The following is a 22,921-nucleotide window of genomic DNA, read 5'->3' as shown; positions in this document are numbered from 1 at the left end:
CAAACTGAGTCTGGTTTCCAAGTATATATAAAGAGTGAGGTCAAAATATTATTAACCCTTTGCCACTAGGGGGAAGTGTGTGTGTGTGTGTGTATATATATGAAGAGTTCAGATGCAAAAGCCTTTTGTAAAAGTGGCGTCTGAAATTTTCTTCTAGAATTATCATTTTTATCAAGCTTGTATATTTAAGTTCAGTAATTTCACTTAAATTGCAAAAAAAAAAAAACCTATTAATTGTCATTTAAGTGAAATGAATGAACTTAAATATACAAGCTTGATAAAAATGATCATTCTAGAAGAAAATTTCAGACGCCACTTAGAGGCTTTTGCATCTGAACTCTTCATATATACACACAAACAGATACACATGCGCGCACACATACATATATATAAAATGCGCGCGCGCACACACACACACACACACACACACACACACACACACACACACACACACACACACACACACACACACACACTATTATTACTATATAACCACAATTTTTTATGTTAGATGCGATTAAATCACAATTAATCAATTTGAAAGCACTAATATATATATATATATATATATATATATATATATATATATATATATATATATATATATATATATATATACACACACATACTATATAAAGGTAAATACTTAAACTTTTTATGATTTCTAATCAGGGTTCCCAGACATTTTGATCAATGGATTTGCATGAGTTTCTTGCTCCTCATGAAAGCAAGATTAGGATTTTCAAAAATCATTTTATAAAGATAGCATTTAAAAAGACCAAATTCGAGCTGATTATTTTTTTTTACATTCGCATTCACTAACTAATGCACTAATGCCTTCTTTCAAATGTCCTGTTCAAAATATTTATATTCGATATCTTCAGGTTTTCCATGAATGTGAAAACCCTGATTATTTGAGTTTACAGAAATAACATTTCACAACCAGCCACTCAGCCTCAGCTAAGCTCCGCCCACCCAGATCACAGCGCTCGCTCAGATGAGTTTTACAGACCGTCCCATAGGAATGAACCGGAGATTCCTGTAAAATGGGCTCATAAAGTGATTAAAATCGAACGGATTATTCTTATTAGATTGGAAAGCATGCTGTTATATTGTTAAATTGCACAGTAACATGGTTAAAATGGCAGAGTTTGATTCAGAATGGATGCAAATGCCTCTCACAGCCAACTGAAAAGAGAAAAACCTCATTTGATAGCCATTAACTAAAACGTTTGTGCAAGAATTATCAAAATATAGGTACCTTGTGTCACTACAAGTGCTTTTCCAATGTTTTATGAGGCTTGTTTTATGAATACATTTTTTAAAACTCACAAGTTTAAATACAATCGACAGCTAAATGTAGGCTATATAATAAAAGATTGCATTCACTTAAAGTTGAAAATAACTAAAAATATATAATAATAGTTTTGTAGGCCAAAACCCAGAAACAAGTTAGCATTTTAGCACTTTGTGCTCCATAGTCCTGAAAGCAGAGGGTTTTGGAAAATGTTTTTGATTAAATGCCTGAACTAAGGTCTGTGGTTAACACAGAATCAAGATATTTTCAGTAATACTCCCTTGAGACTTTATAAAGAGTTTTTACTTGTCTTGAAAAAGGCGATCGCTAACAAGAGTATAGGACTACAGAGTCTGTCAGGACATTACACGTCATCATTTGAACAGGAAAACTCATCTACTCACTAGTCGCTTTTACATCCTTGTGTTTAGAGTCGCTCTCCTGCAAACTATTCGAACTCAAACTTTCAGCAGAAAGGTTTTTTGTAAATAAAGACTGAAAGAGTTTTTGAAATCTAAGGCCCTGTTTACACCTGATATTAAGAAGGTGTTTTGGTCGATTGGATCACAATTGGATGACGCTACATACAGGTTAACTGGTTAATAACTGGTAATTAACTGGTTAACGCTGCTGTGTGAGCGTTTCTAATACAACGGCTGAAGGTGTAAAGGCAAATTTGGCATCTCTCATCTGACCAAGGTAATCATTCTCAAATACATATATTTTTTTTCTTTTGGAAAGTCATAGAAATGCTATCGTGGATTTTAAAAAAAATTGTATTTGCTATTGAGGCAAAAATAATATTTGATTAGATTAGATAAGATTTAATAAAAAATAATATTTGATTAAATTAGATTTTTTTTTAAATAATATTTGATTAAAAAATAATATTTGATTAGATTAGATAAGATTTATTTGTTTCCATACACCACAATAAAAGTTTGCCCAACTATAATGACTTCTGCTTCTGGGAACCCTGGAAATATGAAAAGTCCATATGGCTGCAGGTTGCAGTAAACTAAGATTGGTCAATAATGGGTTTGAGGCGGAGCTTAGCATTTGATTGACACTTGCCACACACTCGTTTGCATTCTCACCTGTATTGCTCCTATATTCTCCATGAGCTGGTCCGTGTTGGAGGCTCCGAGGAGCACAGAGCTTACGCCTTCATTTCTCAGGCACCACGCTGGAGACAGGCAGCAAATATGTTGAACATATAGCATAAAAAATATAATTCAAACATATGACACACACACCCCACCCTTAAAGCAAAACCTACCCATCACGAAGAGATAAATGTTATATTTAAAACATGAATATATATATACACACAAATTAAGCCATTTCCAAAATTAAAGCAGCTAGTTCTCACACTCCTACACACGTTGAAGCATCTCAAAAAACACACAGCAGTTGCCAGACCACTCTGTTACCATGGCTCCCAGCACCAGGACACACCGAGCGCTCAAAATCAGAGCTTTTATTGCAGGAAGAGGAGTGATATCTGCAGGAGCGCAGAGGAGGTGAAGAGGAGCCATGCTGACCGCTGCCGTTCCCTAAACACGGTCCATGCAACACCACCGCCACACACAGACAGGAAGGAAACTCTGTGGGGATTTCAATCCCTCCTGGGAGTTTGTTTGTGTGTGTGTGTGTGTGTGTGTGTGTGTGTGCCATCTGTTGCACTGGCATTCCGTGTGTTGGCACTGCGGTGTGTTTACTGTACTGTATGTGTGTGTGTGTGTGTGTGTGTGTGTGTGTGTGTGTGTGTGTAAAACGACAGCCATTTGGAAGTGTGTTCTTATTTTTCAAGGCTACACTGTGTCAGCGGCGCTGATGTTCTTCGTAAATCAGACTACAGTGGATTTTAACACTTTAGCCCTAACAGATTGCTTTGTCTGAACACACACACACAAATGCAAATGGTATACAATCACGCTGACACGGTAACAAAAGATTTCTGGGAAGATTGAAAATTGCATAAACTAGTGTTGGGGATTAACTAACTTTTTTTCTTCATGTTTTTAAAATAACGTAGCTTTTCTAGTATGTTGTAAACTGACAAAACACGTCATCAGCAGTTTTTATGTCACAATGCACTGCACACAAGTGAGCCGAGGCAAAAACCCAAAACCAAACACTCCCTAGAATGTCCTCTCTCTCTAGTAGCTTTAGGAAATATGATTCATTTCAGCGAATCTATTCGTTCAGATGGTCAGTTTCATTGAACTTACTTAAAGGCAAATTCATCAATTTATAACATAATTGTCCCGGTGTGTATTTTGTTAAATACTCCATAGCATTAATTATTGCACTACAGATATTTGCACCACACACACACACACACACACACACACACACACACACACACACACCTCGAAAAATTATAATATCGTGCGAAAGTTCATTCATTTCAGTAATTCAACTTAAAAGGTGAAACTAATATATTATATAGACTCATTACATGCAAAGTGAGATATGTCAAGCCTTTATTTGTTATAATTTTGATGATTATGGCTTAAGAAAACTTTTCACAATATTCCAATTTTGAATTTGGGGTTTTCATAAGCTGTAAGCCATAATCATCAAAATTATAAAAAAATAAAGGCTTGAAATATCTCACTTTGCATGTAACGAGTCCTCATATATATAATATATTAGTTTCACCTGTATATACACTTCAAATATCTATAGTGCAAAGATGTTCAATATTGTTATCTACTTATGTTAGTAACTTAACGGAACAACTTTTCAGCTTCACTGTAGCTGCTTTTACACGCTACTCATAATTTACTGTGTAAAACCAGCCTCCTCAACACTGTCAATAACACACTGGATGATCCCTCAAAATCATCTGCCCGTTTACATGCGTGTGCAGGTCATTAACCCTCACAGCAGATCTGACCTGCAGCACTATTATTAAACTCATTGGCAGTCGTCTCTAAGTGAGCAGCAGTGGCTGTACACCGGCTGTGAGTCGATTGGACACGCGTGTGCGGGGGAAGTGGGATCTGCAGTGTTTGGGAGGGGCTGGCAACCCAGTAATGAGGTGCGAGATGTAATGTACGACTGCATTAAAGGCCAGGTGAGGGAAGGGGACATGATTCTATCGGCCGCTGCTTTGGGGATTGAGGTCCTGTCAAGATTTTTATTCCCCTGCGTCCCGCAGTCGATGAATCACGGAGCGTGTGCTGTCACATACAGTGCCAATTTACCACTCGGAAAGGTCGGAAAGATGAGGGACTTCCTGAAACTTTATGGATCCAAGTAATGAAGGGTATCAGACCAGAGTGGGCGGTGTGACGGTGGTATAGAGGTATGACGATAGAAATGTGTTTTGCTATACCATTTATGCCACGTAAGATATATTGGTGGAAACACAAGTGAAAAACTTTAGTATAATACAAGTTTTACAGTTTTGTTTACCGTTTTATAATGTCAAGCAGTTTTTGCACTTTTTTTGGGACATACTTTTTTTGGGACTATTTGATCAAATTATTACGAATAAAAATCAAATAAATATAACTAATAAAAATAAATAAATAATACATACTTTTTTTCTGGAATATTTGTTATAATGGAGGTTCATTAGTTAACATTAGTTAACTACATTAGTTAACATTAACTAATAATGAACTGCACTTATACAGCATTTATTAATCTTTGTTAATGTTAATTTCAACATTTACTAATACTTTATTAAAATCTTGTTAACATGAGTTAATGCAGTGTGAACTAACATGAACAAACAATGAACAGCTTAAAAGAACAATCTAACAAAGATTAATAAATACTGTAACAAATGTATTGCTCATGGTTAGTTCATGTTAGTTAATACATTATCTAATGTTTAATAAAACCTTATTGTAAAGTGTTACCGTTATAATTATTTAGATAACATAATTACTACAAAAAATAAAATAAAATGATACAAGAAATCATAAAAAATTTAATTATTATTATTCAAAAATATATATATTTTAGTAGATGTATAGAACATTTTTAATAAAATAAGTACATGAGATGAAGTACCTCATCTAAAATACTTTCTAAATTCACTAAATTGTCCCAAAATTGTATTTAATCATTTAATAAATTATGTTTTTTGTTGAATTTCCACCAAAAATAAACAATATATTGTGTTATACACTGTACCAGTGATGTAAGATTGCTCTGTGATAAGACTTCGGTCCTACCGCCCACCCCTGTTCTCGGCTCACACATTTTGTTTGAATCTTTAACTGGACTATTACGATGTGCAGCAGACTGTGATCACGAGCTCTCCAGATTAGATTACCGTACCGTACTTTAAGAGGATGCACTTAAATCAAACTGTCGCAGTCCTTATAAAAGCCTTCATACAGCAGATATTTCTTTAAGACGTTACACTACAATCTCTCTTTAAAGCATTACACAACACTTTCCATCTCAGATACCACACTGAACATCATGAACAAACACTATACCAAATCAATTTTAAACTATTATGTTTATCACTACATTTAAGCAAGAATACAATGCTAACGAGTAACAACCTTGCATTAACAGTTCCCTAAAAGCCACAAAACTAATCACATTTGTTATGAACTCATCCGCAGACGAACAGACGCTTCCTCATCTAAAATACTTCCTAAATTCACTGGATTGTCCCAAAATATTTGTTACCACATAATTATATAAGATATAATTTAATATATAAATGATGTTTTTTGTAGAATTTCCACCGAAAATAAGTAATAAAATGTGTTATACAATAAATTTGCTCCATAAGACTGTTAAAATTGCTCCATGATAAGACTTCGGTTAAAGCATTACACAACACTTTCCATCTCAGATACCACACTAAACATTGTTTTATGATCTTCAGTGTGGTATCTAAGATGGAAAGTGTTGTGTGATGCTTTAACCGAAGTCTTATCACAGAGCAATTTTACATGCAAAATCAATTTGAAACTATTTTAACGAGCTCTATATTTATCACTATATTTAAGCAAGAAATATAGCAACGCTACGAGCAACAATCTCCCATTAACAGTTCCCTAAAAGCCACAAACGAATCGCATTTGTTCCTGAACTCATCCGCTTCCGCTCCGGTGGTCTGAGGAAGGGGAGGATGAGAGGGGGAGAGGATGAGCGAGGTACAGGACGGACGGACAGACAGACAGAAAGAGAGAGAGCGGCAGTGTGTCTTTGGGTTAGGCGTACCGATGGCTAGCTGTGGCAGCGTGCAGCCCAGCCGCTCAGCGATTGCCTGCAGCTCTTTCAGCTTCGCCTGCTGGCGTCGGCCCTCCTCGCTCAAGATCTTGTCCTTCAACCACTGGTAGCCCTGTTAACAACACAGCACACCTGCTCAAAAACAGGGGCCCACGCCTACAGCGGTGCACTGACATACACACAGAACACAGAAACACACACACGCTCTCGGACACGTAACAGCACCTGTGTGGGCGAGGGCCTGTTTTTAAACACGTGACTCTGTCCGCCCAAAAGCTCAAACGAGCAGAGAGGAACTCGCTCGGAGAACTTTAGGGGGTAAAGAGATCTTATACACACACACAAACATAACATGACTTTTGTTTTGACAAAGGACAAGTTTTTTTTTTGTAAAATGTAGTATAAATTATATATATAAAACACATTTCTATCAATTTAAAGCCAACATGAAACATTTGCAACTCATTGAATTTGGTAATGTGGGATATTTCCAAGTGTAATCAGTGATTTAATATAAATGTTAAACATATGAATTAATATTTATAATTGAAATGAACAGCATTTCCATGTATCCAAAAGGTATCAATTCCTATATTTATGGAATTAGTGTTAATTAAATTACTGTGTTAAATGGCAATGTTTTAGAAAGGCTAAATACCTACAATAACAGCATAAAACAGACCAGTGTTGTTATCGTGAACTAAAACTATTAAAAACGTGTTTTTGCTCATTGAAATAAAGCTAAAATAAAATAAAATTTAAATATTAGATTAAGTTGCCTTTGCAACTAACTGAAATTAGTTTAAGTTGAAGTACTACAATAATAATAAAAAAAATGAAATTAAAATAAATTAAAGCTAAAAATAAATATTAAAGAAAGTAATAAGGCACAACAAAATTACTAAAACAAAAATGACAATGAAAACAAAAATATAAAAATAAAAGCTAATTCAAAATAAAATAAAAATGTACAGATCATACAGCATAAATATTAAATAGTAAATAAATAATGCTAAAATGCAGAAATATACTAAATAGCTACTTGGCTATTGTTTAGCCAATTTAATAACAAATAGTCTGCCTGGACTAAGTCACGTTATTGATGTTATTGAAGTTATTGATGATAAAAAAATGATGAAGTTGAGTTGATGTCTGAAATTAGTAAATTTTGACTTCATGTTGACTTTAAAGTACAAACTAATTAGAGGATAATTTGTATCAAATAGCAAAAAGCAAATGTTTGTGCGTGTGCTAGACCAGGATAAATAATCCAGGTTCAGGTCCATCATTAGTAAATATTAATTAACAGTGGAAAAGGACCAGTGTGGTCTAGTGATCTAAACACTCATGGGTCTCCGAATCAAACGGACCCATCACTGTCCAGACCACCAGCACGGTTCTGTTATAGTCAAGTGTCAATCCACATGTATGTTACACAGAGGTAACAAGAAATCAGGAATGTTTAACAGTGTGACACAAGACTACAGGAGGAAGATGATGGGTCACAAAAACACCAATGAGCCAAAACATGCGACTACGCCAACATACAGCTCGGGAAACGGGTGATTTTAGTGTGCACTTGTGTGTGTGTGTGTGTGTGTGGTTTAGTGTGCTTGAAAGAGATGGAAACACAGATAAAACAAGTGCCAATCCTCCTCAGAGTTACCATAGAAACTCATTCACATAAAGAAATAAATGTTGAAGATCAGGCGTGTGGATTCATGCCATCAACAACAAACACATCTACAGGAAAACACCCAACTATAGAACCTGGAACACACGGAACACATCCACATTAGAACACCAAACACAAAGGAATCACATATGAGGTCACTAATGTTTCCAGAGGACCAGGAAGAGGACGACACAGAGAGACTCATGGGATATGTAGTACCTTCAGTGAGGCACGAGAGTATGCTGGCACCCCGCTGTCGTATTTCCCTGAGATTATCCCACAGGCCAGCGGAGACCATGTCATCGCACCCACACCTGAGAAGACAGGTGGAAACCAATTGAAACGGTACGTTTGCTGTCGTCTGTACGCGGTTTCTCTGGGATTGACAGACAGCAGCATCACTGACCGATCTTATGGAAGAGTTCAGGAAGCTGCACTTCCACTTTCTCCCGCTGGAACATGTGATATTCTGACTGTTCGCAGATTGGTGGAATCTGGTTAAACTGTCGGGCCACAGAATACGCTTCCTACAAAACATGAGTCAAATGATACGGTTAGTGTTCTGAAAGCATGAATTTTTAAAAGGGTTATATACAGGGTGAGATTTGCGAAAAAAACAGAGGGGGGGGGGGGGGATGTTTTGAAACATTTTTATTCATAAAAATAAATCATGAGAACATGAACCGATGCATTAAGACAGATGCATTATCTGTGTTAGCAATTCGCCTCATTCGCGCGTGCTAATTCGCGTCTACCACGTCGCGCTAAACGCCTCATTCACGCAGCAGGACCTCAATGTGAACGCGTCTTTACATTGACTTAACATTGAAATCACTCGCGCCAGATGCTCAAGAGTGAGTGAGTAATCATTTTAACTTTAATTCGACTTTAATCAAACTACGGATCCGTGATAAGTTTTGTGATCCGTCTCGCCACTAGTGTAGTAGCACTATGATCACTTTGAGGGGGGGGGATAAATAAATCGCACCCTGGTTATATAACATAAAAAAAATTATTTGTCTTGTGCTTTTGTGTTGAGTGAGTGACAAAACTCAAATCCCCCTCCCCTGTCCACCCGGACCATTTATTGAAACTAAACTATAAAACATAAATTGTACGTTTTTAGTCTAAAATGAAAGTAATGGGAGAGAAAACCCCTTAAAGAAATAATACAAAGACAACAAATAGATCATGCATTTATAGTACTGACTGAGTCATAAACAAATTACTCTTAACTTATGAGAAAGTTATTTGAACCCCATTCAAACATAAATGACTCTTATGAGCCAGATCTATGAATCTGATTCACAAACAAATCACTTTAAAAGGGCCAGTTCTTTGAATCTAATGTCTAAATAATGTTCAAGTCTTAACAGCCTGGACTTGACTACACTGGAAATTAATTAAGATTTAAAGAATCATGAATGATTTATTAATTCATTAACAAAATCACTAGAATTAAAAATAGAAGATCCATATTAATGCCATTGATCTGTAAAATAGTCGCAAATTAATTTTTTAAAATATCTTTCACAGTGGCACTTTATAACTTTATTATCTCAATTTTTCTTTACTTCTAATCACTATCAGCATCCTCTTTAGTGAAAATATTTGTCCAAGATGTCCATGTCTTTCTTTCTTCAGTCGAAAAGAAATTAAGGTTTTTGATGAAAACATTTCTCCATATAATGGACGTCAATGGGCCCCAAACGGTTCAAGGTCCAGATGACAGTGTCAGTGCCGCTTCAACGGGCTTTAAACGATACCAGACAATGAATAAGGGTCTTATCTAGCGAAACGTTCGGTCATTTCAAAAATAAATAAAATTTTTTACGTTTTATAAGCAAAAATGCTCGCCTTGCTCTGTTCTGTGACGCGCGTTCGTGACGTCACGTAATACGCAATTACGTTGAAAAGGTCACGCTTCTATGAAAAGTAAAAAATGTCTGTCCTGACGAAAATGTTCTTTTAGGCTTTTTAATATTACAACACCCAGGATACGCACACGAAATTGGCATTTTAAACGATAAACTGACACAAATACATTTGAACATGTGTGTATGGTCCTCCTTCTGCACATTTGTAAACACTGACTCGGTACGTCAAGCGTGACCTTTTCAGCGTAATTGCGTATTACGTGACGTCACGAATGCGCATCACAGAACAGAGCAAGGCGAGCATTTGTGCTTATAAAACGTAAACTTTTTTATTTATTTTTTTAATGACCGAACGTTTCGCTAGATAAGACCCGTATTCATCGTCTGGTGTCGTTTAAAGCCCGTTGAAGCGGCGCTGACACTGTCATTTGGACCTTGACCCGTTTGGGGCCCATTGACGTCCATTAAATGGAGAAATGTTTTCATCAAAAACCTTAATTTCTTTTCGACTGAAGAAAGAAACACATGGACATCTTGGATGACATGGGGGTGAGGACATCTTGGATGACATAGGACTTACATACTATTGTATTGGAGACCTAAAACAGCATAGAGACCTTAAAGGATTAGTTCACTTTAAAAAAAACTTTTGCTGATAATTTTATCAGCAAAAGTTTTTTTTAAAGTGAACTAATCCTTTAAGGTCTCTATGCTGTTTTAGGTCTCCAATACAATAGTATGTAAGTTTAGACTACCTCACTGACAGCACCTATTTAAACAGAAGCATCTTTAGATTGATCAAGAGCTCTTGAAAGGCTCTTCGGGAACAAAAGCAGTCAGTGGTGATGCTGATTACAGGGGTGTGAGCATCTTAAGTTAAGAGACTGACTCACCATTATTTCCATCGGACTCCAGCGTGACGTGCCCCAGTACATCGCCATTCCCTGATTGATCACATGGGTCATCGCCCGCACCGTTTCTGCCAATCAGACGGCAGATTTTCAGAGATTTACCGCACAATACATCATGTCACGGTGCCATTAGAATGCATCAATTTGGATTAACGTGTGAAATGTTAACAAGAAAAAGAAAAGAAGCTCGATTAATGCAAGGTAGGGGAGTTTAAATGATAAATCGCTTCTGGATTGAGCCCGGAGAATTTAATCAATACATGTGAGACAAAATAAACAACCCGTGCTTCAGGTCAATATGAATCTCGGCTCAGAGAAACAAAGCTTCAAATGAGGGCTGGGTACCTAATAACCCACGCTGGCGATGGTCAAACATCAGTCTTATGAGCTAGACAGTCATTTACTGCCCTCGCTTGACTAAATGAGATCTGTCTAAACGCGAGAGAAAGAAACTGACTACTGAATGTCGAGCTCTTTAATGACAAGAACAGCAGATGTCTGCAGACCCCCGAGCTGTTTGTGTTTCAACCATTGAACTGTGTGAACTTTATAAAGGGCAACTAGGCTAATAAAAGAAGATCAAATAACATCTTTGTCTTGCTTTTTAAAAGAGCAGCCACCCCTTTCACCTACAAACATTGGTTGAGATTTAATTTAGTTTGGCGACTTACAAAAAGACAACAGGGCAAATCAAAAAGATCGCCTCGCTTGCATTTTAAAAGTGAGCACCACACTTGTGTGTGAAGTTTTAGGTCAAAATACCCCACAGATATTTTTATATAGCATGTTAAAATTGTCACTTTTTGAGGGTGAGCCAAAACGCACCGTTTTGTGTCTGTCCCTTTAAATGCAAATGAGCTGCTGCTCCCGGCACAGGGGGCGGAGCTTCAACAGCTTGAACTGACATACACATGCACTGAAAATTTCTAAAACTTTTAGCCTTTTATGTTAAAACCGGAGTCAGACAATGATGGAGAGACTCAAGAAGAAGTGACAACACGTAGAAGCAACAGGACATTTCTGAATGGTTAGTTGATGCATTTGTGTAGCGTATGTGTAGTTATCTTCTAGTCATTGATTAGCATATTCTGTCTTGATAATCTATAAATCGTGTTCTGGGGGCGGGGTTTATGTAAATTCTAGGTTTGGTGATGTCACTAACCCTGGAGGAATGTCGTGTAGTCCGTTGTAGTCCTTAAAAAGCAATTTCTTTAAAAGCAAATATCTCCCTTTGCTTTGAACTTTGAGCGTTGTAACTTTGCAGATGTTGTTTATGCTCAATCAGCAACATTACACACTAACTACAGTTAGAAAAGTGAAATCATCAACCACCCCTTTAAAAAGAAGGTTTGTGGAATGGAAAGGTTTTATGGATGCTAAAGGTTCTTAATGGAACCATAGATACCAATAAAAAAAACATTATTTTTTTAATAGTGTAATCACCTCTCCTCAAAAAGACACATGATTTATGGAATCAATTATATCTGGAACGGATGAGTTACAGTAGAACAAATGCATTGAGATTGAGATGTACCTTCCATGGGTGTGTTGGGGTCTGGTCTGTTTGCAAACACCACATCCACATATTCTAACTGCAATCTCTCCAATGATGCCTTTAAACCTACAGAAGAGTAACTCAAATCAATCCAGCACACAGTTCTGTCAACTACTGCTCTATAATGCACATGATGTGTGGTCTACTCACCTTCTATAATGTGTTTTCTTGACAGTCCTCTTTCTGTCTCTGCTCTAGAAAACAACAGGATATGTACAGTCATGCACTTATCATTGATGCCATCTTTAGTGAATTATATTAAAAACACATTACTTGGTTTGGCATTAGAACTGAATATTTTATTCAATGCAAAATATGACACTCTATTTCAAACTAATAGAGGTACATTACCCATTTAATCACAATTCATAAGTGAAAATTATACCTCCTGAACTTTAAAGTTTCAAATGTACATACTAGAGCTGCACGATCTCGATTAAAAACCCAACTATTTAATTCCTAAATAACAATGATTCGCCTGTGTCTATTAAACCTTTGACAAAATCACAACAGAACATTCAAATATGTGTTGCCGTTATGCAGAGAAAGCGGTTATCGTGTATAGGAAACAGCTTCACAAACGGTCACATAATATCATTATTTCTGTTACAGATATTTAAATTATCACAGAAGTACTGGGATAAAAGTTTATAGTTCAGATATAAACACTGATGTCTATGGAAGCGATCATAATAGAGCAAATCCCTCTTCTGAAAGTAACATGCCGTTTCACTAGGTGAAGTTCAGCCACTAGATGGCAACTTGTTACTGATAATTTTTTTTATTTGTCATTGAATCATTCAGCCAAGAGATTTGTTCAAAAATGCTGATTCATCCAGTAATGAAACTCAATCATTCAAACCGATTTTCTAAAAAAAATTAATTAAAATTAATTTAACATTTTTAAATAGACAGAACCTACAGGTATATTACGTTATTTTGTTTAGTTGTTTGTTCAGAATCGTGGAAATAAAAAAAAACTTGATTCTCAATTTAACCAGAATCATGCGGCTCTATATCATACCATTATTCATTTTAGAATAAATAATAAATATACATACTTTCCACCCCAAAATATTTTGGTTGTAATGACTAAACTGGAGCGTCTGCAAAAAAGAAAAGGACAATTATTAAATGAAAATAGCATTAATAGTAACAATTTTAATTTCAAAGGAATGCACACACACACACACACACACACACACACACACACACACACACACACACACACACACACACACACACACACACACACACACACACACACACACACACACACACACACACACACACACACGCACACACACACGCACGCACACACACGCACACACGCACACACGCACACACGCACACACACACACACACGCACGTTTACTTGGCTGTCTAAATAAGGACATGCAACAGACATCTACTGGTTTTATGTAAAGCTGCATTTCTATATGAAATGCATATATATTATATATTTAGGTCTATCAGATTTATCTCGCTTTCTCGCTTCCACTCACAAACTATAACTAAGAAAGCCCACACACACACACACACACACACACGCACGCACACACACACTCGCTATGTGAGAGGTTGTGTGCCCTGATATTGATGCACACTGACTAGCAGGATGACTAAGCATCACAACCACACACACACACAGATTATTTCCAGCAGAGAGCTCAGTTACGCATCACCTCATTATGCAGAAACAGTGAGAGCCCACCCTGCTTTATATTAAAACATCTTAACAAGGGCTTCTATTAACCATGAACTTCCTATAGCTTGCGTTACATTACACAAACATATATCAGGACATCAACTGCACAACAAACACACACACATAACCGCTCTATAATTCAATATCTAGATGGGACATAGCACCAGGCTACAGGGCTTAATAATTTATACTTTTGCCTGTCTTGGGTTGCGGTGGCACAATCTCTGAGGCACTGGGCCGAGTTATCAGCACAAGATAAGAGACGGCAGAGAAGGAAATGAAAAGCTGTATGCTGTCAATGAACATACCTCCATCCTTTCTTCTTTATGATGTTGCCAAGCACCATCTCCGCCCTGCAACATAAAACCAGATGGTTATCGGACTAATCCGTCATCTTATTGACATCTACAGCCAACAAAACAGGCCACTGAAGGGACATCTCAAAAGGCTGTAAATCACCTCTTCTAAGACAGCAATATAATACAATTCATGCAAATTAAAAACCACACGTCAATGCCAAAAGACTCAACCAATACTTTATATGAAAACATACCAGGTATTTTTTAATATTCAGGGTGGTTCCTTGCCATAAACAAGCAATAAAAACTAGGGCTTGGTATTGACACAAATTTCATGATTCAATTCAATTTGATTCAAATCACAAGCTTGCGAGTAGATTTAATTCTGACCTCGATTCAATTATCTTTCAAGGAAAAAAATCTCTTTCAACTACCGTATTTTCCGGACTATAAGTCGCACTTTTTTTCATAGTTTGGCTGGTCCTGCGACTTATAGTCTGGTGCGACTTATATATCAAAATGAATTCATACTGACTGAGATGAACCAAGAGAAAACATTACCGTCTACAGCCGCGGGAGGGCGCTCTAGTTAGCGGAGTTGTTCAGAAGCGACACCGAGGAAGAACTCAATGGATTCAGTGTTGTGGAGTGAGATCGGGAGCTTGGTGAACTTGCTTACCGGTAACTTGTTGGATTCGCTGGCTAATATTAATTTAGCCTATTCAGCCTCCCAGGTATATGTTCTTTATGCTATTGTGTCGATGATTAACTGTTAATGTGTTACGCTAACACACCGGACACCTTCAGCCTGTTGTTCTGTGTGCTGTTGTGTAGCTGAGTAACTTGCCTTTCCAAATTAAATGTCTGTTCTTGGTCTTGGATTTTGTGAAATAAATTTCTAAATAAATGCGACTTATAGTCCAGTGCGACTTATATATGTTGTTTTCCTCTTCATGACGCAGTTTTTGACTGATGCGACTCCGGTAATGCTCCTCCCGAGAGTTTATTTTTTCTAACTATCGATCTATAGATCCCTGATGCAAACAGCTGTATATTAAATATCCAATATGTTCCATCTGGCTTTGATTGTCATGTCATGCATCAATTTGCATTCAGCGTGGACAGGCAAATTGTTGAAAACGATGCTCCTGGTTAGAACACACTGTGCAAAAAAAAGAAGAAAGATTGAAGACCATTTCTTAAAACAGCATGTGTGGCTGGCTTTATACAATTTCTGAAAGTCTGGGTGCTCAATGACTTTTGGTTGCTTTGTAACGCATAATGCATTGGTTAAATCTGAGGCTACGCAAGGCTAGCATCTCCAGTTACAGTTGGAGAGAGTGCAGACAATGTGAATGAGTAATTAGCAAACACCTGGGTGCTAAAAGCATCTTTAACTCTCTGAGAAGTGAGCCTACTTTTATATTTGCAGACAGTGAGGAGTGTCAGTAACAGCCTGGAGACTAAAAGGCTCTCTGGCAGCCATTAGTGGTGCTGAAGGTGCTAATTGGGCCCAATGAGGATACAGATCGGGTTGTGATTTTCCCGGTGAGTGAGATCTCTCCCAGGACAAACACTAGTCAATGAACCGTTGCTCTGTAATTCAGTCAACGCTCCAAGACGTCACAAATCCCACGGCTTTACTATTAATCTCTCTTAAAAATCATTCTGGAATCTGGTTTTTCCTTTCAAATGTTTGATGTTATGGGAAGACTTTATTAAAGGAATATTTTTTAAATACCACTTTAGTGCTTCTCTTTGCCATATAGTGAAAGTGAACGCTCCAAAAACAACAAATGTTACAATTTCCATCCCCTAACTACTATCCATTAAACAATTAAGTTGGGGGAAAATGTTTTCATTAATTGAAATTAATTTGAAGTAAAATAACAAAATTAATATTAAATGAAAAACTTAAAACAATTTAAACCAAAATTAGAAACGTTAACTTGGCAACTAATTGAAATAAAATAAGTTGAAGTACTAAAAACACTAAAACTGAAATGAATGTAAATTAAAATTATACATATATTTAAAAAAAATAAAATGATAAGCACACAAAAAATGACAAAAATTAAAGTGAAATATATAAAAATAAAAGCGAATTCAAAATATTAATACATACTATAACAGTATTTAAAAAAACAATAAAATAACACTGTCATCAAATGAATCCAACATCTGCATTTATTTTCTTATGGACAAACAGCTCGAAACGCAAATATTAAATATGCATGTTTTTCATTACACACAAGGAATGGTCATTATCATAAAATAAACCCAAGCACAACCAACATAAAGCAAACCTGCTCACTGTAAATAACCCATCTTATACTGCATATAAATAAAGAAATAAAGCAATATTACACAAAATATTTGACCACAGAAAAGCTGTGATTCAGAAACAAGCATTCCAGAGTTGTGTAGTCAATCGATCAAAAAGATGGATGAACATTGATTCAGTGTTTCAAAGTGATCCAGGCTTTACACGAAAACAGAAAGCTGTTGAACAGCAAGCTGTGGTGCTTTGATTTAGTGGTCATTAGCTGAAAAGAGCGGTTCATTAATCCACATGAATGTACGGCCCACCGCTACACCGCACTTTCTAAAAACAAGTCCCAACTTCAAAGGAGGTTCCTGAGACGGCAGAAAGCTGTGAATGTGAGTTGCTCATCTTCACGATATGAATGCTAGTATGCTTGTGTTAGCATGTCGAACAGAGATGGACACAGATGCGTGAGGGGGCGACTCAGCCTGTGTTTTTGTTTGCTTATGTGCGAGGGAGAGAGAGAGGTGACAGAAGCTGATGTGTGCACATGCCAGGGCAGATACACTGCAGATAGTGTGCCAGCACATGTGTGTGTGTGTATTTGCAGGTGTAAGCATATTTAAGCAGGGGTGTTTGTCCCGTTACGGCACGTTTAACACACTGCTTTGACCGCAGCTGTATGGTAGATGCTGCCAGAGCCGTGTTTATTCCAAACGGATAAATAAAGCAGACCTTCCCACTCTTCTCACTCCACCAGTGATGCCCACGCCCAGCACTGAGCTAATGACAGCGCACATTACCAACTGCTATCCTCGCCTAATTTGCACAGTTTATTTATGAAACATCATGTGTCAGGAAACTTTCCTTGTTTAGAGGAAGGAAAATGTGTGTTCTAATATGGATTCACAGCACTGTAGGGAATAACAGCTGAAATTACCCATTGATTTACACGCGCGTTACTGTCAGGATACAAATCTCTCAAATTGGAAATATGAGTATCTCAGCAGCAGGATCCAAAATTAAGACAAAAATTACCATCAGATGTTGATCTAGGATCACTAAAATTTAGGGAACATTCTCTGATGAAGCCACCAAAACTAAAATTTTGAAAAACAATAAATATATATATATATATACAGTATAAAACTGTGATATTCAACATAAAAGTAAATGCACATGACAGTTTAGAGCCCTTTGTACTGAGTCTTTATGACAAGTTCAACACAAACTCCCACGCAAGACACAGACGAGGAACACCATTTCCAATGATGCTCTGGGTCAGCTGCCATTTCAATGTTCATTCACCTTTTAAAATGACCCCTAGTTTTAAAGAAAACTTGAAGAGAGTTCATGAATCAAATGAACTTATAAAACTGACAACTAGATTTGACATTTTCTAAGGAGCAGCAGCAGCACCACAATGCTAGTGTGCTGTGAATAGTTGCTATGGCGTGCCAAATATGAGCAAACGCTTCCAATATTTGATACTCAGAGGTGGTCAGCAAATGTTATGTATCCTTCTTCAAATATTACATTACTTAAAGGGGATGTATAATGCTATTTCATGCATTCTGACTTATTTACACTGTTAAAGTGTTGGATTCTCATGCAAAAAAATGGCCAAAGTAATAAAATAAAAAAACCAGTTGGACATATGATGAAGTATTTCTGTGCCAAATACAAGTTTCGGAAAGTTTTTTCCCCCGAGTATGACGTCATAAAGGGCGAAATACTTTGTAAGGACACTTCTCCTGGAAGAGCATATGCACACATCAACCAGAGCAAGAGCAAAGCCCATCAAACGTGGTGCTTTATTCGGTTACAGAAGTCGTCGGCAGCGCAGGACTTGCTCGAGAAAGATTTGTCATTTTGTTTTTAGACCACGAAATCAACAATGTCACCAAAAGAAATAGGGATGTCCCGATCAGGTTTTTTTGCCCTCGAGTCCGAGTCATTTGATTTCTCGATCCGATCCTTCTAATACATAAAAAAAGAATAAAGAAGAGCGAAAAAACAGATCCAGGATGTTCCTTATTTTTTATTTAATTCACCTTATTTTAACATTCAACAACTCTGCTAACAAACAGAGCACTTCTGTGAGGTAGCTTGAACAATCAAGTAATAAATAACATAAATTCTTCACTTTTGGTTATGTCAACAAAGTATGTCATGCCGCACGCGTTGCTGTTTCTGTGTGGAGTCAAAAGGGTCTAACTCTGTGCCACTGCATAACTATAGATGTGTTAATAAATAATGAGAATATGTATACATATATATCCGAGTCCTAATCGGGAGGTAACATCCGATTCCGATCGAGTCTTAAACCACGTGATCGGATCTGGACATCCCTAAAAAGAAGCGTGTTTTTGGTTGTGAGGGAAAGACAACCTTGTTCAGCTTCTCAAAAAACCCAGCGTAAGGGAACAGTGGATGCAGTTTGTTTTACCGAGTTGTGCCAGTGTGTTTGTTTGTTCCCGGCATTAACGAATATTTTATAAACAAGGCCCAGTTTGACGCTGGATTTGCAGATCGTTTGAAACTGTAAGATGGAGCGGCCCCAGCGCTAAAAGATCCCGGTCATCGGAACCACAGGCGGTGAGTAAAACTGCACGAAATGTCTGTGTTTTGTTGGCAATCAGTGCGTAAGCTCTTTAGCTCCGCCCACGGCACGCCTCCAGGAGCTCGACTGCTTTCAGAAAGAATCGGCATGAATGTTAATTTAGTCAGATTATAAATTACTTTGTTTATATTTAGTAAGATTGGTTTTGGTTTTGTTTCTTTCTTTGATTTGGCACTGTCTAGTTATTTTCTCTTTACCTCTTTCTTTTGTGAACCTTATTCTTGGTTATGATTGGTATATAAGTTGTACATTTATGTAAACAATTATCTTGAGGTGTTCTTTTCATCTCGTTTCTCACTGTAATAAATTACCACCACTTAAATTAGACTGGTTTGTGTGAGATATTTTCCAGTACACGTTCAGTATTTTGATGTTGCTCGCCTTATTCTCCCTAGACTTAAAAAGTTTAACTAAAGACTCTTCGGAGATATAATTGCAATACTACTTTATAGGTACTCAAGGTTAACATGAGATTGACAGAAACTGTGTTATGTGCCCTTTAATAACTACACAAGATAAACAAAAAGAATATATTTCAGCACATGGCATTAATACAGTCTACAAATACTAATTTGATGAGGTGAGCTGTGTGTTCATTTTGGCGCACTCACTTTCCAGCAGCGTAGACCTCTGCCGTGTCGAACAGATTGATCCCGTTCTCATACGCCAGAGTCATCAGCTGCTCTGCCATCTGCCAGAGAGAGGAATACAGTATTCAAGGTGTTGCAGTCTATTCAATTATTAAAAGCTGTATTCTGCATTGTGCCAGTCTATAAGTCATCTTTAGTATGTTACTGTATGTTTAAGAACATTTACAGTATATGCTGGCAATAAAACACTACTGCATGCTAAATAGTGCATAAGCAGACAAAAAATAACATCATCTATTATTAAATATTTAATATCAAAGCACTATAAAACATTTTGATACATCCCCCGAATAGTTTTGTTAAAAAAGGGTAACACTTTAAAATAAGTTTCATTTATTAAACATTAGATAATGTATTAACTAATATGAACTAACCATGAGCAATACATTTGTTCCAGTATTTATTAATCTTTGTTAATGTTAGTTAATGGAAATACAGCTGTTCATTGTTTGTTCATGTTAGTTCACAGTGCATTAACTCATGTTAACAAGATTTGAATAAAGTATTAGTAAATGTTGAAATTAACATTAACAAAGATTAATAAATGCTGTATAAGTGCAGTTCATTATTAGTTTGTTAACTAATGTAGTTAACTAATGTTAACTAATGAACCTTATTGTATAGTGTTACCAAAAAAGTTATTAACACAACAGTAAGTTCAGTTGAACTGTGGTTCGTGGAGCAATATTATGTACCGTAATCACAATTGTTTTTTCTTACAGAAACTGAATCTGGGAATATTCACCATTAAATTGTGCATTTAATAACTTTTTTTTTACTTTATAACTGTGTGTTAATTAAGATATCAGAGTTTTTTTTTTTGCCTTACATTTTAAAAAGTACATTTAAGATGTTTTAATACATTTTAAGGATCCACCGACAATGTGTTTTCAGCATTTTACCAACCATCATTATTTCTGATTATAAACCAGTATATTTTTCTTCCATATTTAATTCAAAACATTCAAATGTGTCGTGCTGCAGTCATGAGACAGATTGTTTTTTTAAATCAATGGTTTTAACCTTGGAGCAAAGAGCCGTGAGGTGCCATGTTTGAATGACCACAACCATAAATGAGATCTGAAAGCTGATTTGTTCCTCACATACTTCAAAAGATTTGGAATATAGCACATGAATATTATGGACTACCTTGATACTGTTCAAGGTTAAACAAATATTGCTTCCAGTTTGGAAATATATGAGGTTGAGTAGATGACATTTTTGGGTTAAGTATCCCTGTAAGTGTTCTCACAAGAATATAAAAGTTCACATCAGGGCTCATCATACCTCATCTGTGATCTGTCCTCCAAACGTCACCCATGTTCCTGTAAAGAGATCCAGAATCAGTCACTGCTTTTCACAAGATAAACAAGGTTTAAATGATTATCAGTGATCCACCAATGACACTGAAGAGTAAAGCCTTAAGATGAAGCTACAGATAACATGGATAATCTTTAATTCCCTGCTGAAGAGAACAGAAAAACCCTGGCTGGATGGTTCTCTACCACTAATAGCATCTGGTAGTAAAAAAAAAAAAAAAAAAAAAAAGTAATCTTGTGAAAAAGAAACTACGTAAGCTTGTATTGTTTGCTGCAGGTTTCTTTATCTACTTTATAATAGGCCTTTATCAAGAAGCCGTAAACTCACCTAATCCAAGACACGAGACTCTCAAGCCAGACTTCCCCAAGTTTCTGGGAAAAAAGGAAATAAAGACGATTATTAATAGGCTTTAACCTGCTTTCTTTATCACTTTGTTCAATCTAGAAGTCAGCGTAAGATCATAGCAGTACTAAATTAAACTGTCAGCTTTGGCCGTCACAAACTAAATCCTAAAAAAAAAGAAAAAAAAAGCTCTGTTCCAAAACCTTGCGATCTGCCTATCAAGACTGCATTTTAATGCAAAAAGGATTTTGTTCATAAAGTCAGACTTATGGTGCCTTATAAGATACCTTCTTTTGTACAAAATCTGAGCACTGCATGTGTGTTTCACAGAGAATGCACAGTGACAATTCAAAAGATATTATATAATAATAATTCAGATTTTCGATTACGGTACAAATATATTTATATGAAATCAATCAATATATATATATATAAAGAAGAAAGGATTTCTAAAAATAGTATACAATATTTTACCCAACATTTGCTACGTTTATTAGCTCAGAGATTCACGCCATTTGCTTAGCAACACTCAAACTCTATAGGAATCAATTGTGAGTCAAGCGTTCTGCACGGTTGAGATGTGGCCCAAGGTTTCAGAACAGAGCTATTGTCTTCATCAAACCAGAAAAGCACTGAGAAGGACTGAGGTTCCTCAATGGCCACAGCCTGAGCCCTGTAGATGCCACTGGAGCTGCCAGAGGTGCATATGGAGTTTGCAAGTCTTTCTGCTGATTGGTACATCATGGGGAAATGACACTCAGCAGTGCCTGAGGGCGCATTACTGAGCCCAGGGGCTTCTGGGAGTGAGGAAGAGTATGGAGCTATAATGAAGAGAACTGGCTAAAGGAAGGCTCACCAGCCCAGAGTCACATGAGAGACGTTTACCATCCTGTGAAAGAGTGCAGAGCATCTCAGAGGACAGAAGTCTCACACTGCAGGAATGTGGACCCAACTTTCTTTTGTTTACTTTTTATTTAAGCCATTATGTTGTTTTAGCTTTCCTAAAATATGTTTTCCTCCCAAGAACACTTGTGCGCCAAAAAGAACAGTATTGTGCAAAAAGCCAAAAAGATAAGGTAAGGTAAGAGGATTTTAAGATTTGTAAAGGTTCACAGTAAGATAACAAAACAAGAACACATAAAACAACGGATTTGTGCCACAGACTTCTGGAATGAGAGAAACAA

At 36.7% G+C, this 22,921-nt stretch overlaps 1 protein-coding gene across 9 annotated transcripts in view; it reads right to left on the bottom strand.

Annotated features, from left to right (window-relative positions):
- The window catches only part of kcnab2a (potassium voltage-gated channel subfamily A regulatory beta subunit 2a), a gene marked incomplete at its 5' end in the record, with an annotated part of 93,527 nt that overhangs the window by 2,706 nt on the left and 67,900 nt on the right, over positions 1-22,921 (bottom strand). For all 9 annotated transcript variants that reach the window (XM_079598171.1, XM_079598174.1, XM_079598172.1 and 6 more), the window contains 12 exons: positions 2,395-2,483; positions 6,503-6,623; positions 8,406-8,500; positions 8,593-8,713; positions 10,957-11,042; positions 12,509-12,595; positions 12,680-12,723; positions 13,591-13,635; positions 14,546-14,590; positions 20,037-20,116; positions 21,363-21,400; positions 21,723-21,766. In XM_079598171.1, the coding sequence (XP_079454297.1) occupies positions 2,395-2,483; positions 6,503-6,623; positions 8,406-8,500; positions 8,593-8,713; positions 10,957-11,042; positions 12,509-12,595; positions 12,680-12,723; positions 13,591-13,635; positions 14,546-14,590; positions 20,037-20,116; positions 21,363-21,400; positions 21,723-21,766 (895 nt within the window). The remainder of the gene's footprint in view (positions 1-2,394; positions 2,484-6,502; positions 6,624-8,405; positions 8,501-8,592; positions 8,714-10,956; positions 11,043-12,508; positions 12,596-12,679; positions 12,724-13,590; positions 13,636-14,545; positions 14,591-20,036; positions 20,117-21,362; positions 21,401-21,722; positions 21,767-22,921) is intronic.

This window comes from Phoxinus phoxinus, assembly GCF_949152265.1.
Source record: "Phoxinus phoxinus genome assembly, chromosome: 22".
NCBI lineage: Eukaryota > Metazoa > Chordata > Actinopteri > Cypriniformes > Leuciscidae > Phoxinus > Phoxinus phoxinus.
This window is presented reverse-complemented; position numbering and strand designations above follow the sequence as displayed.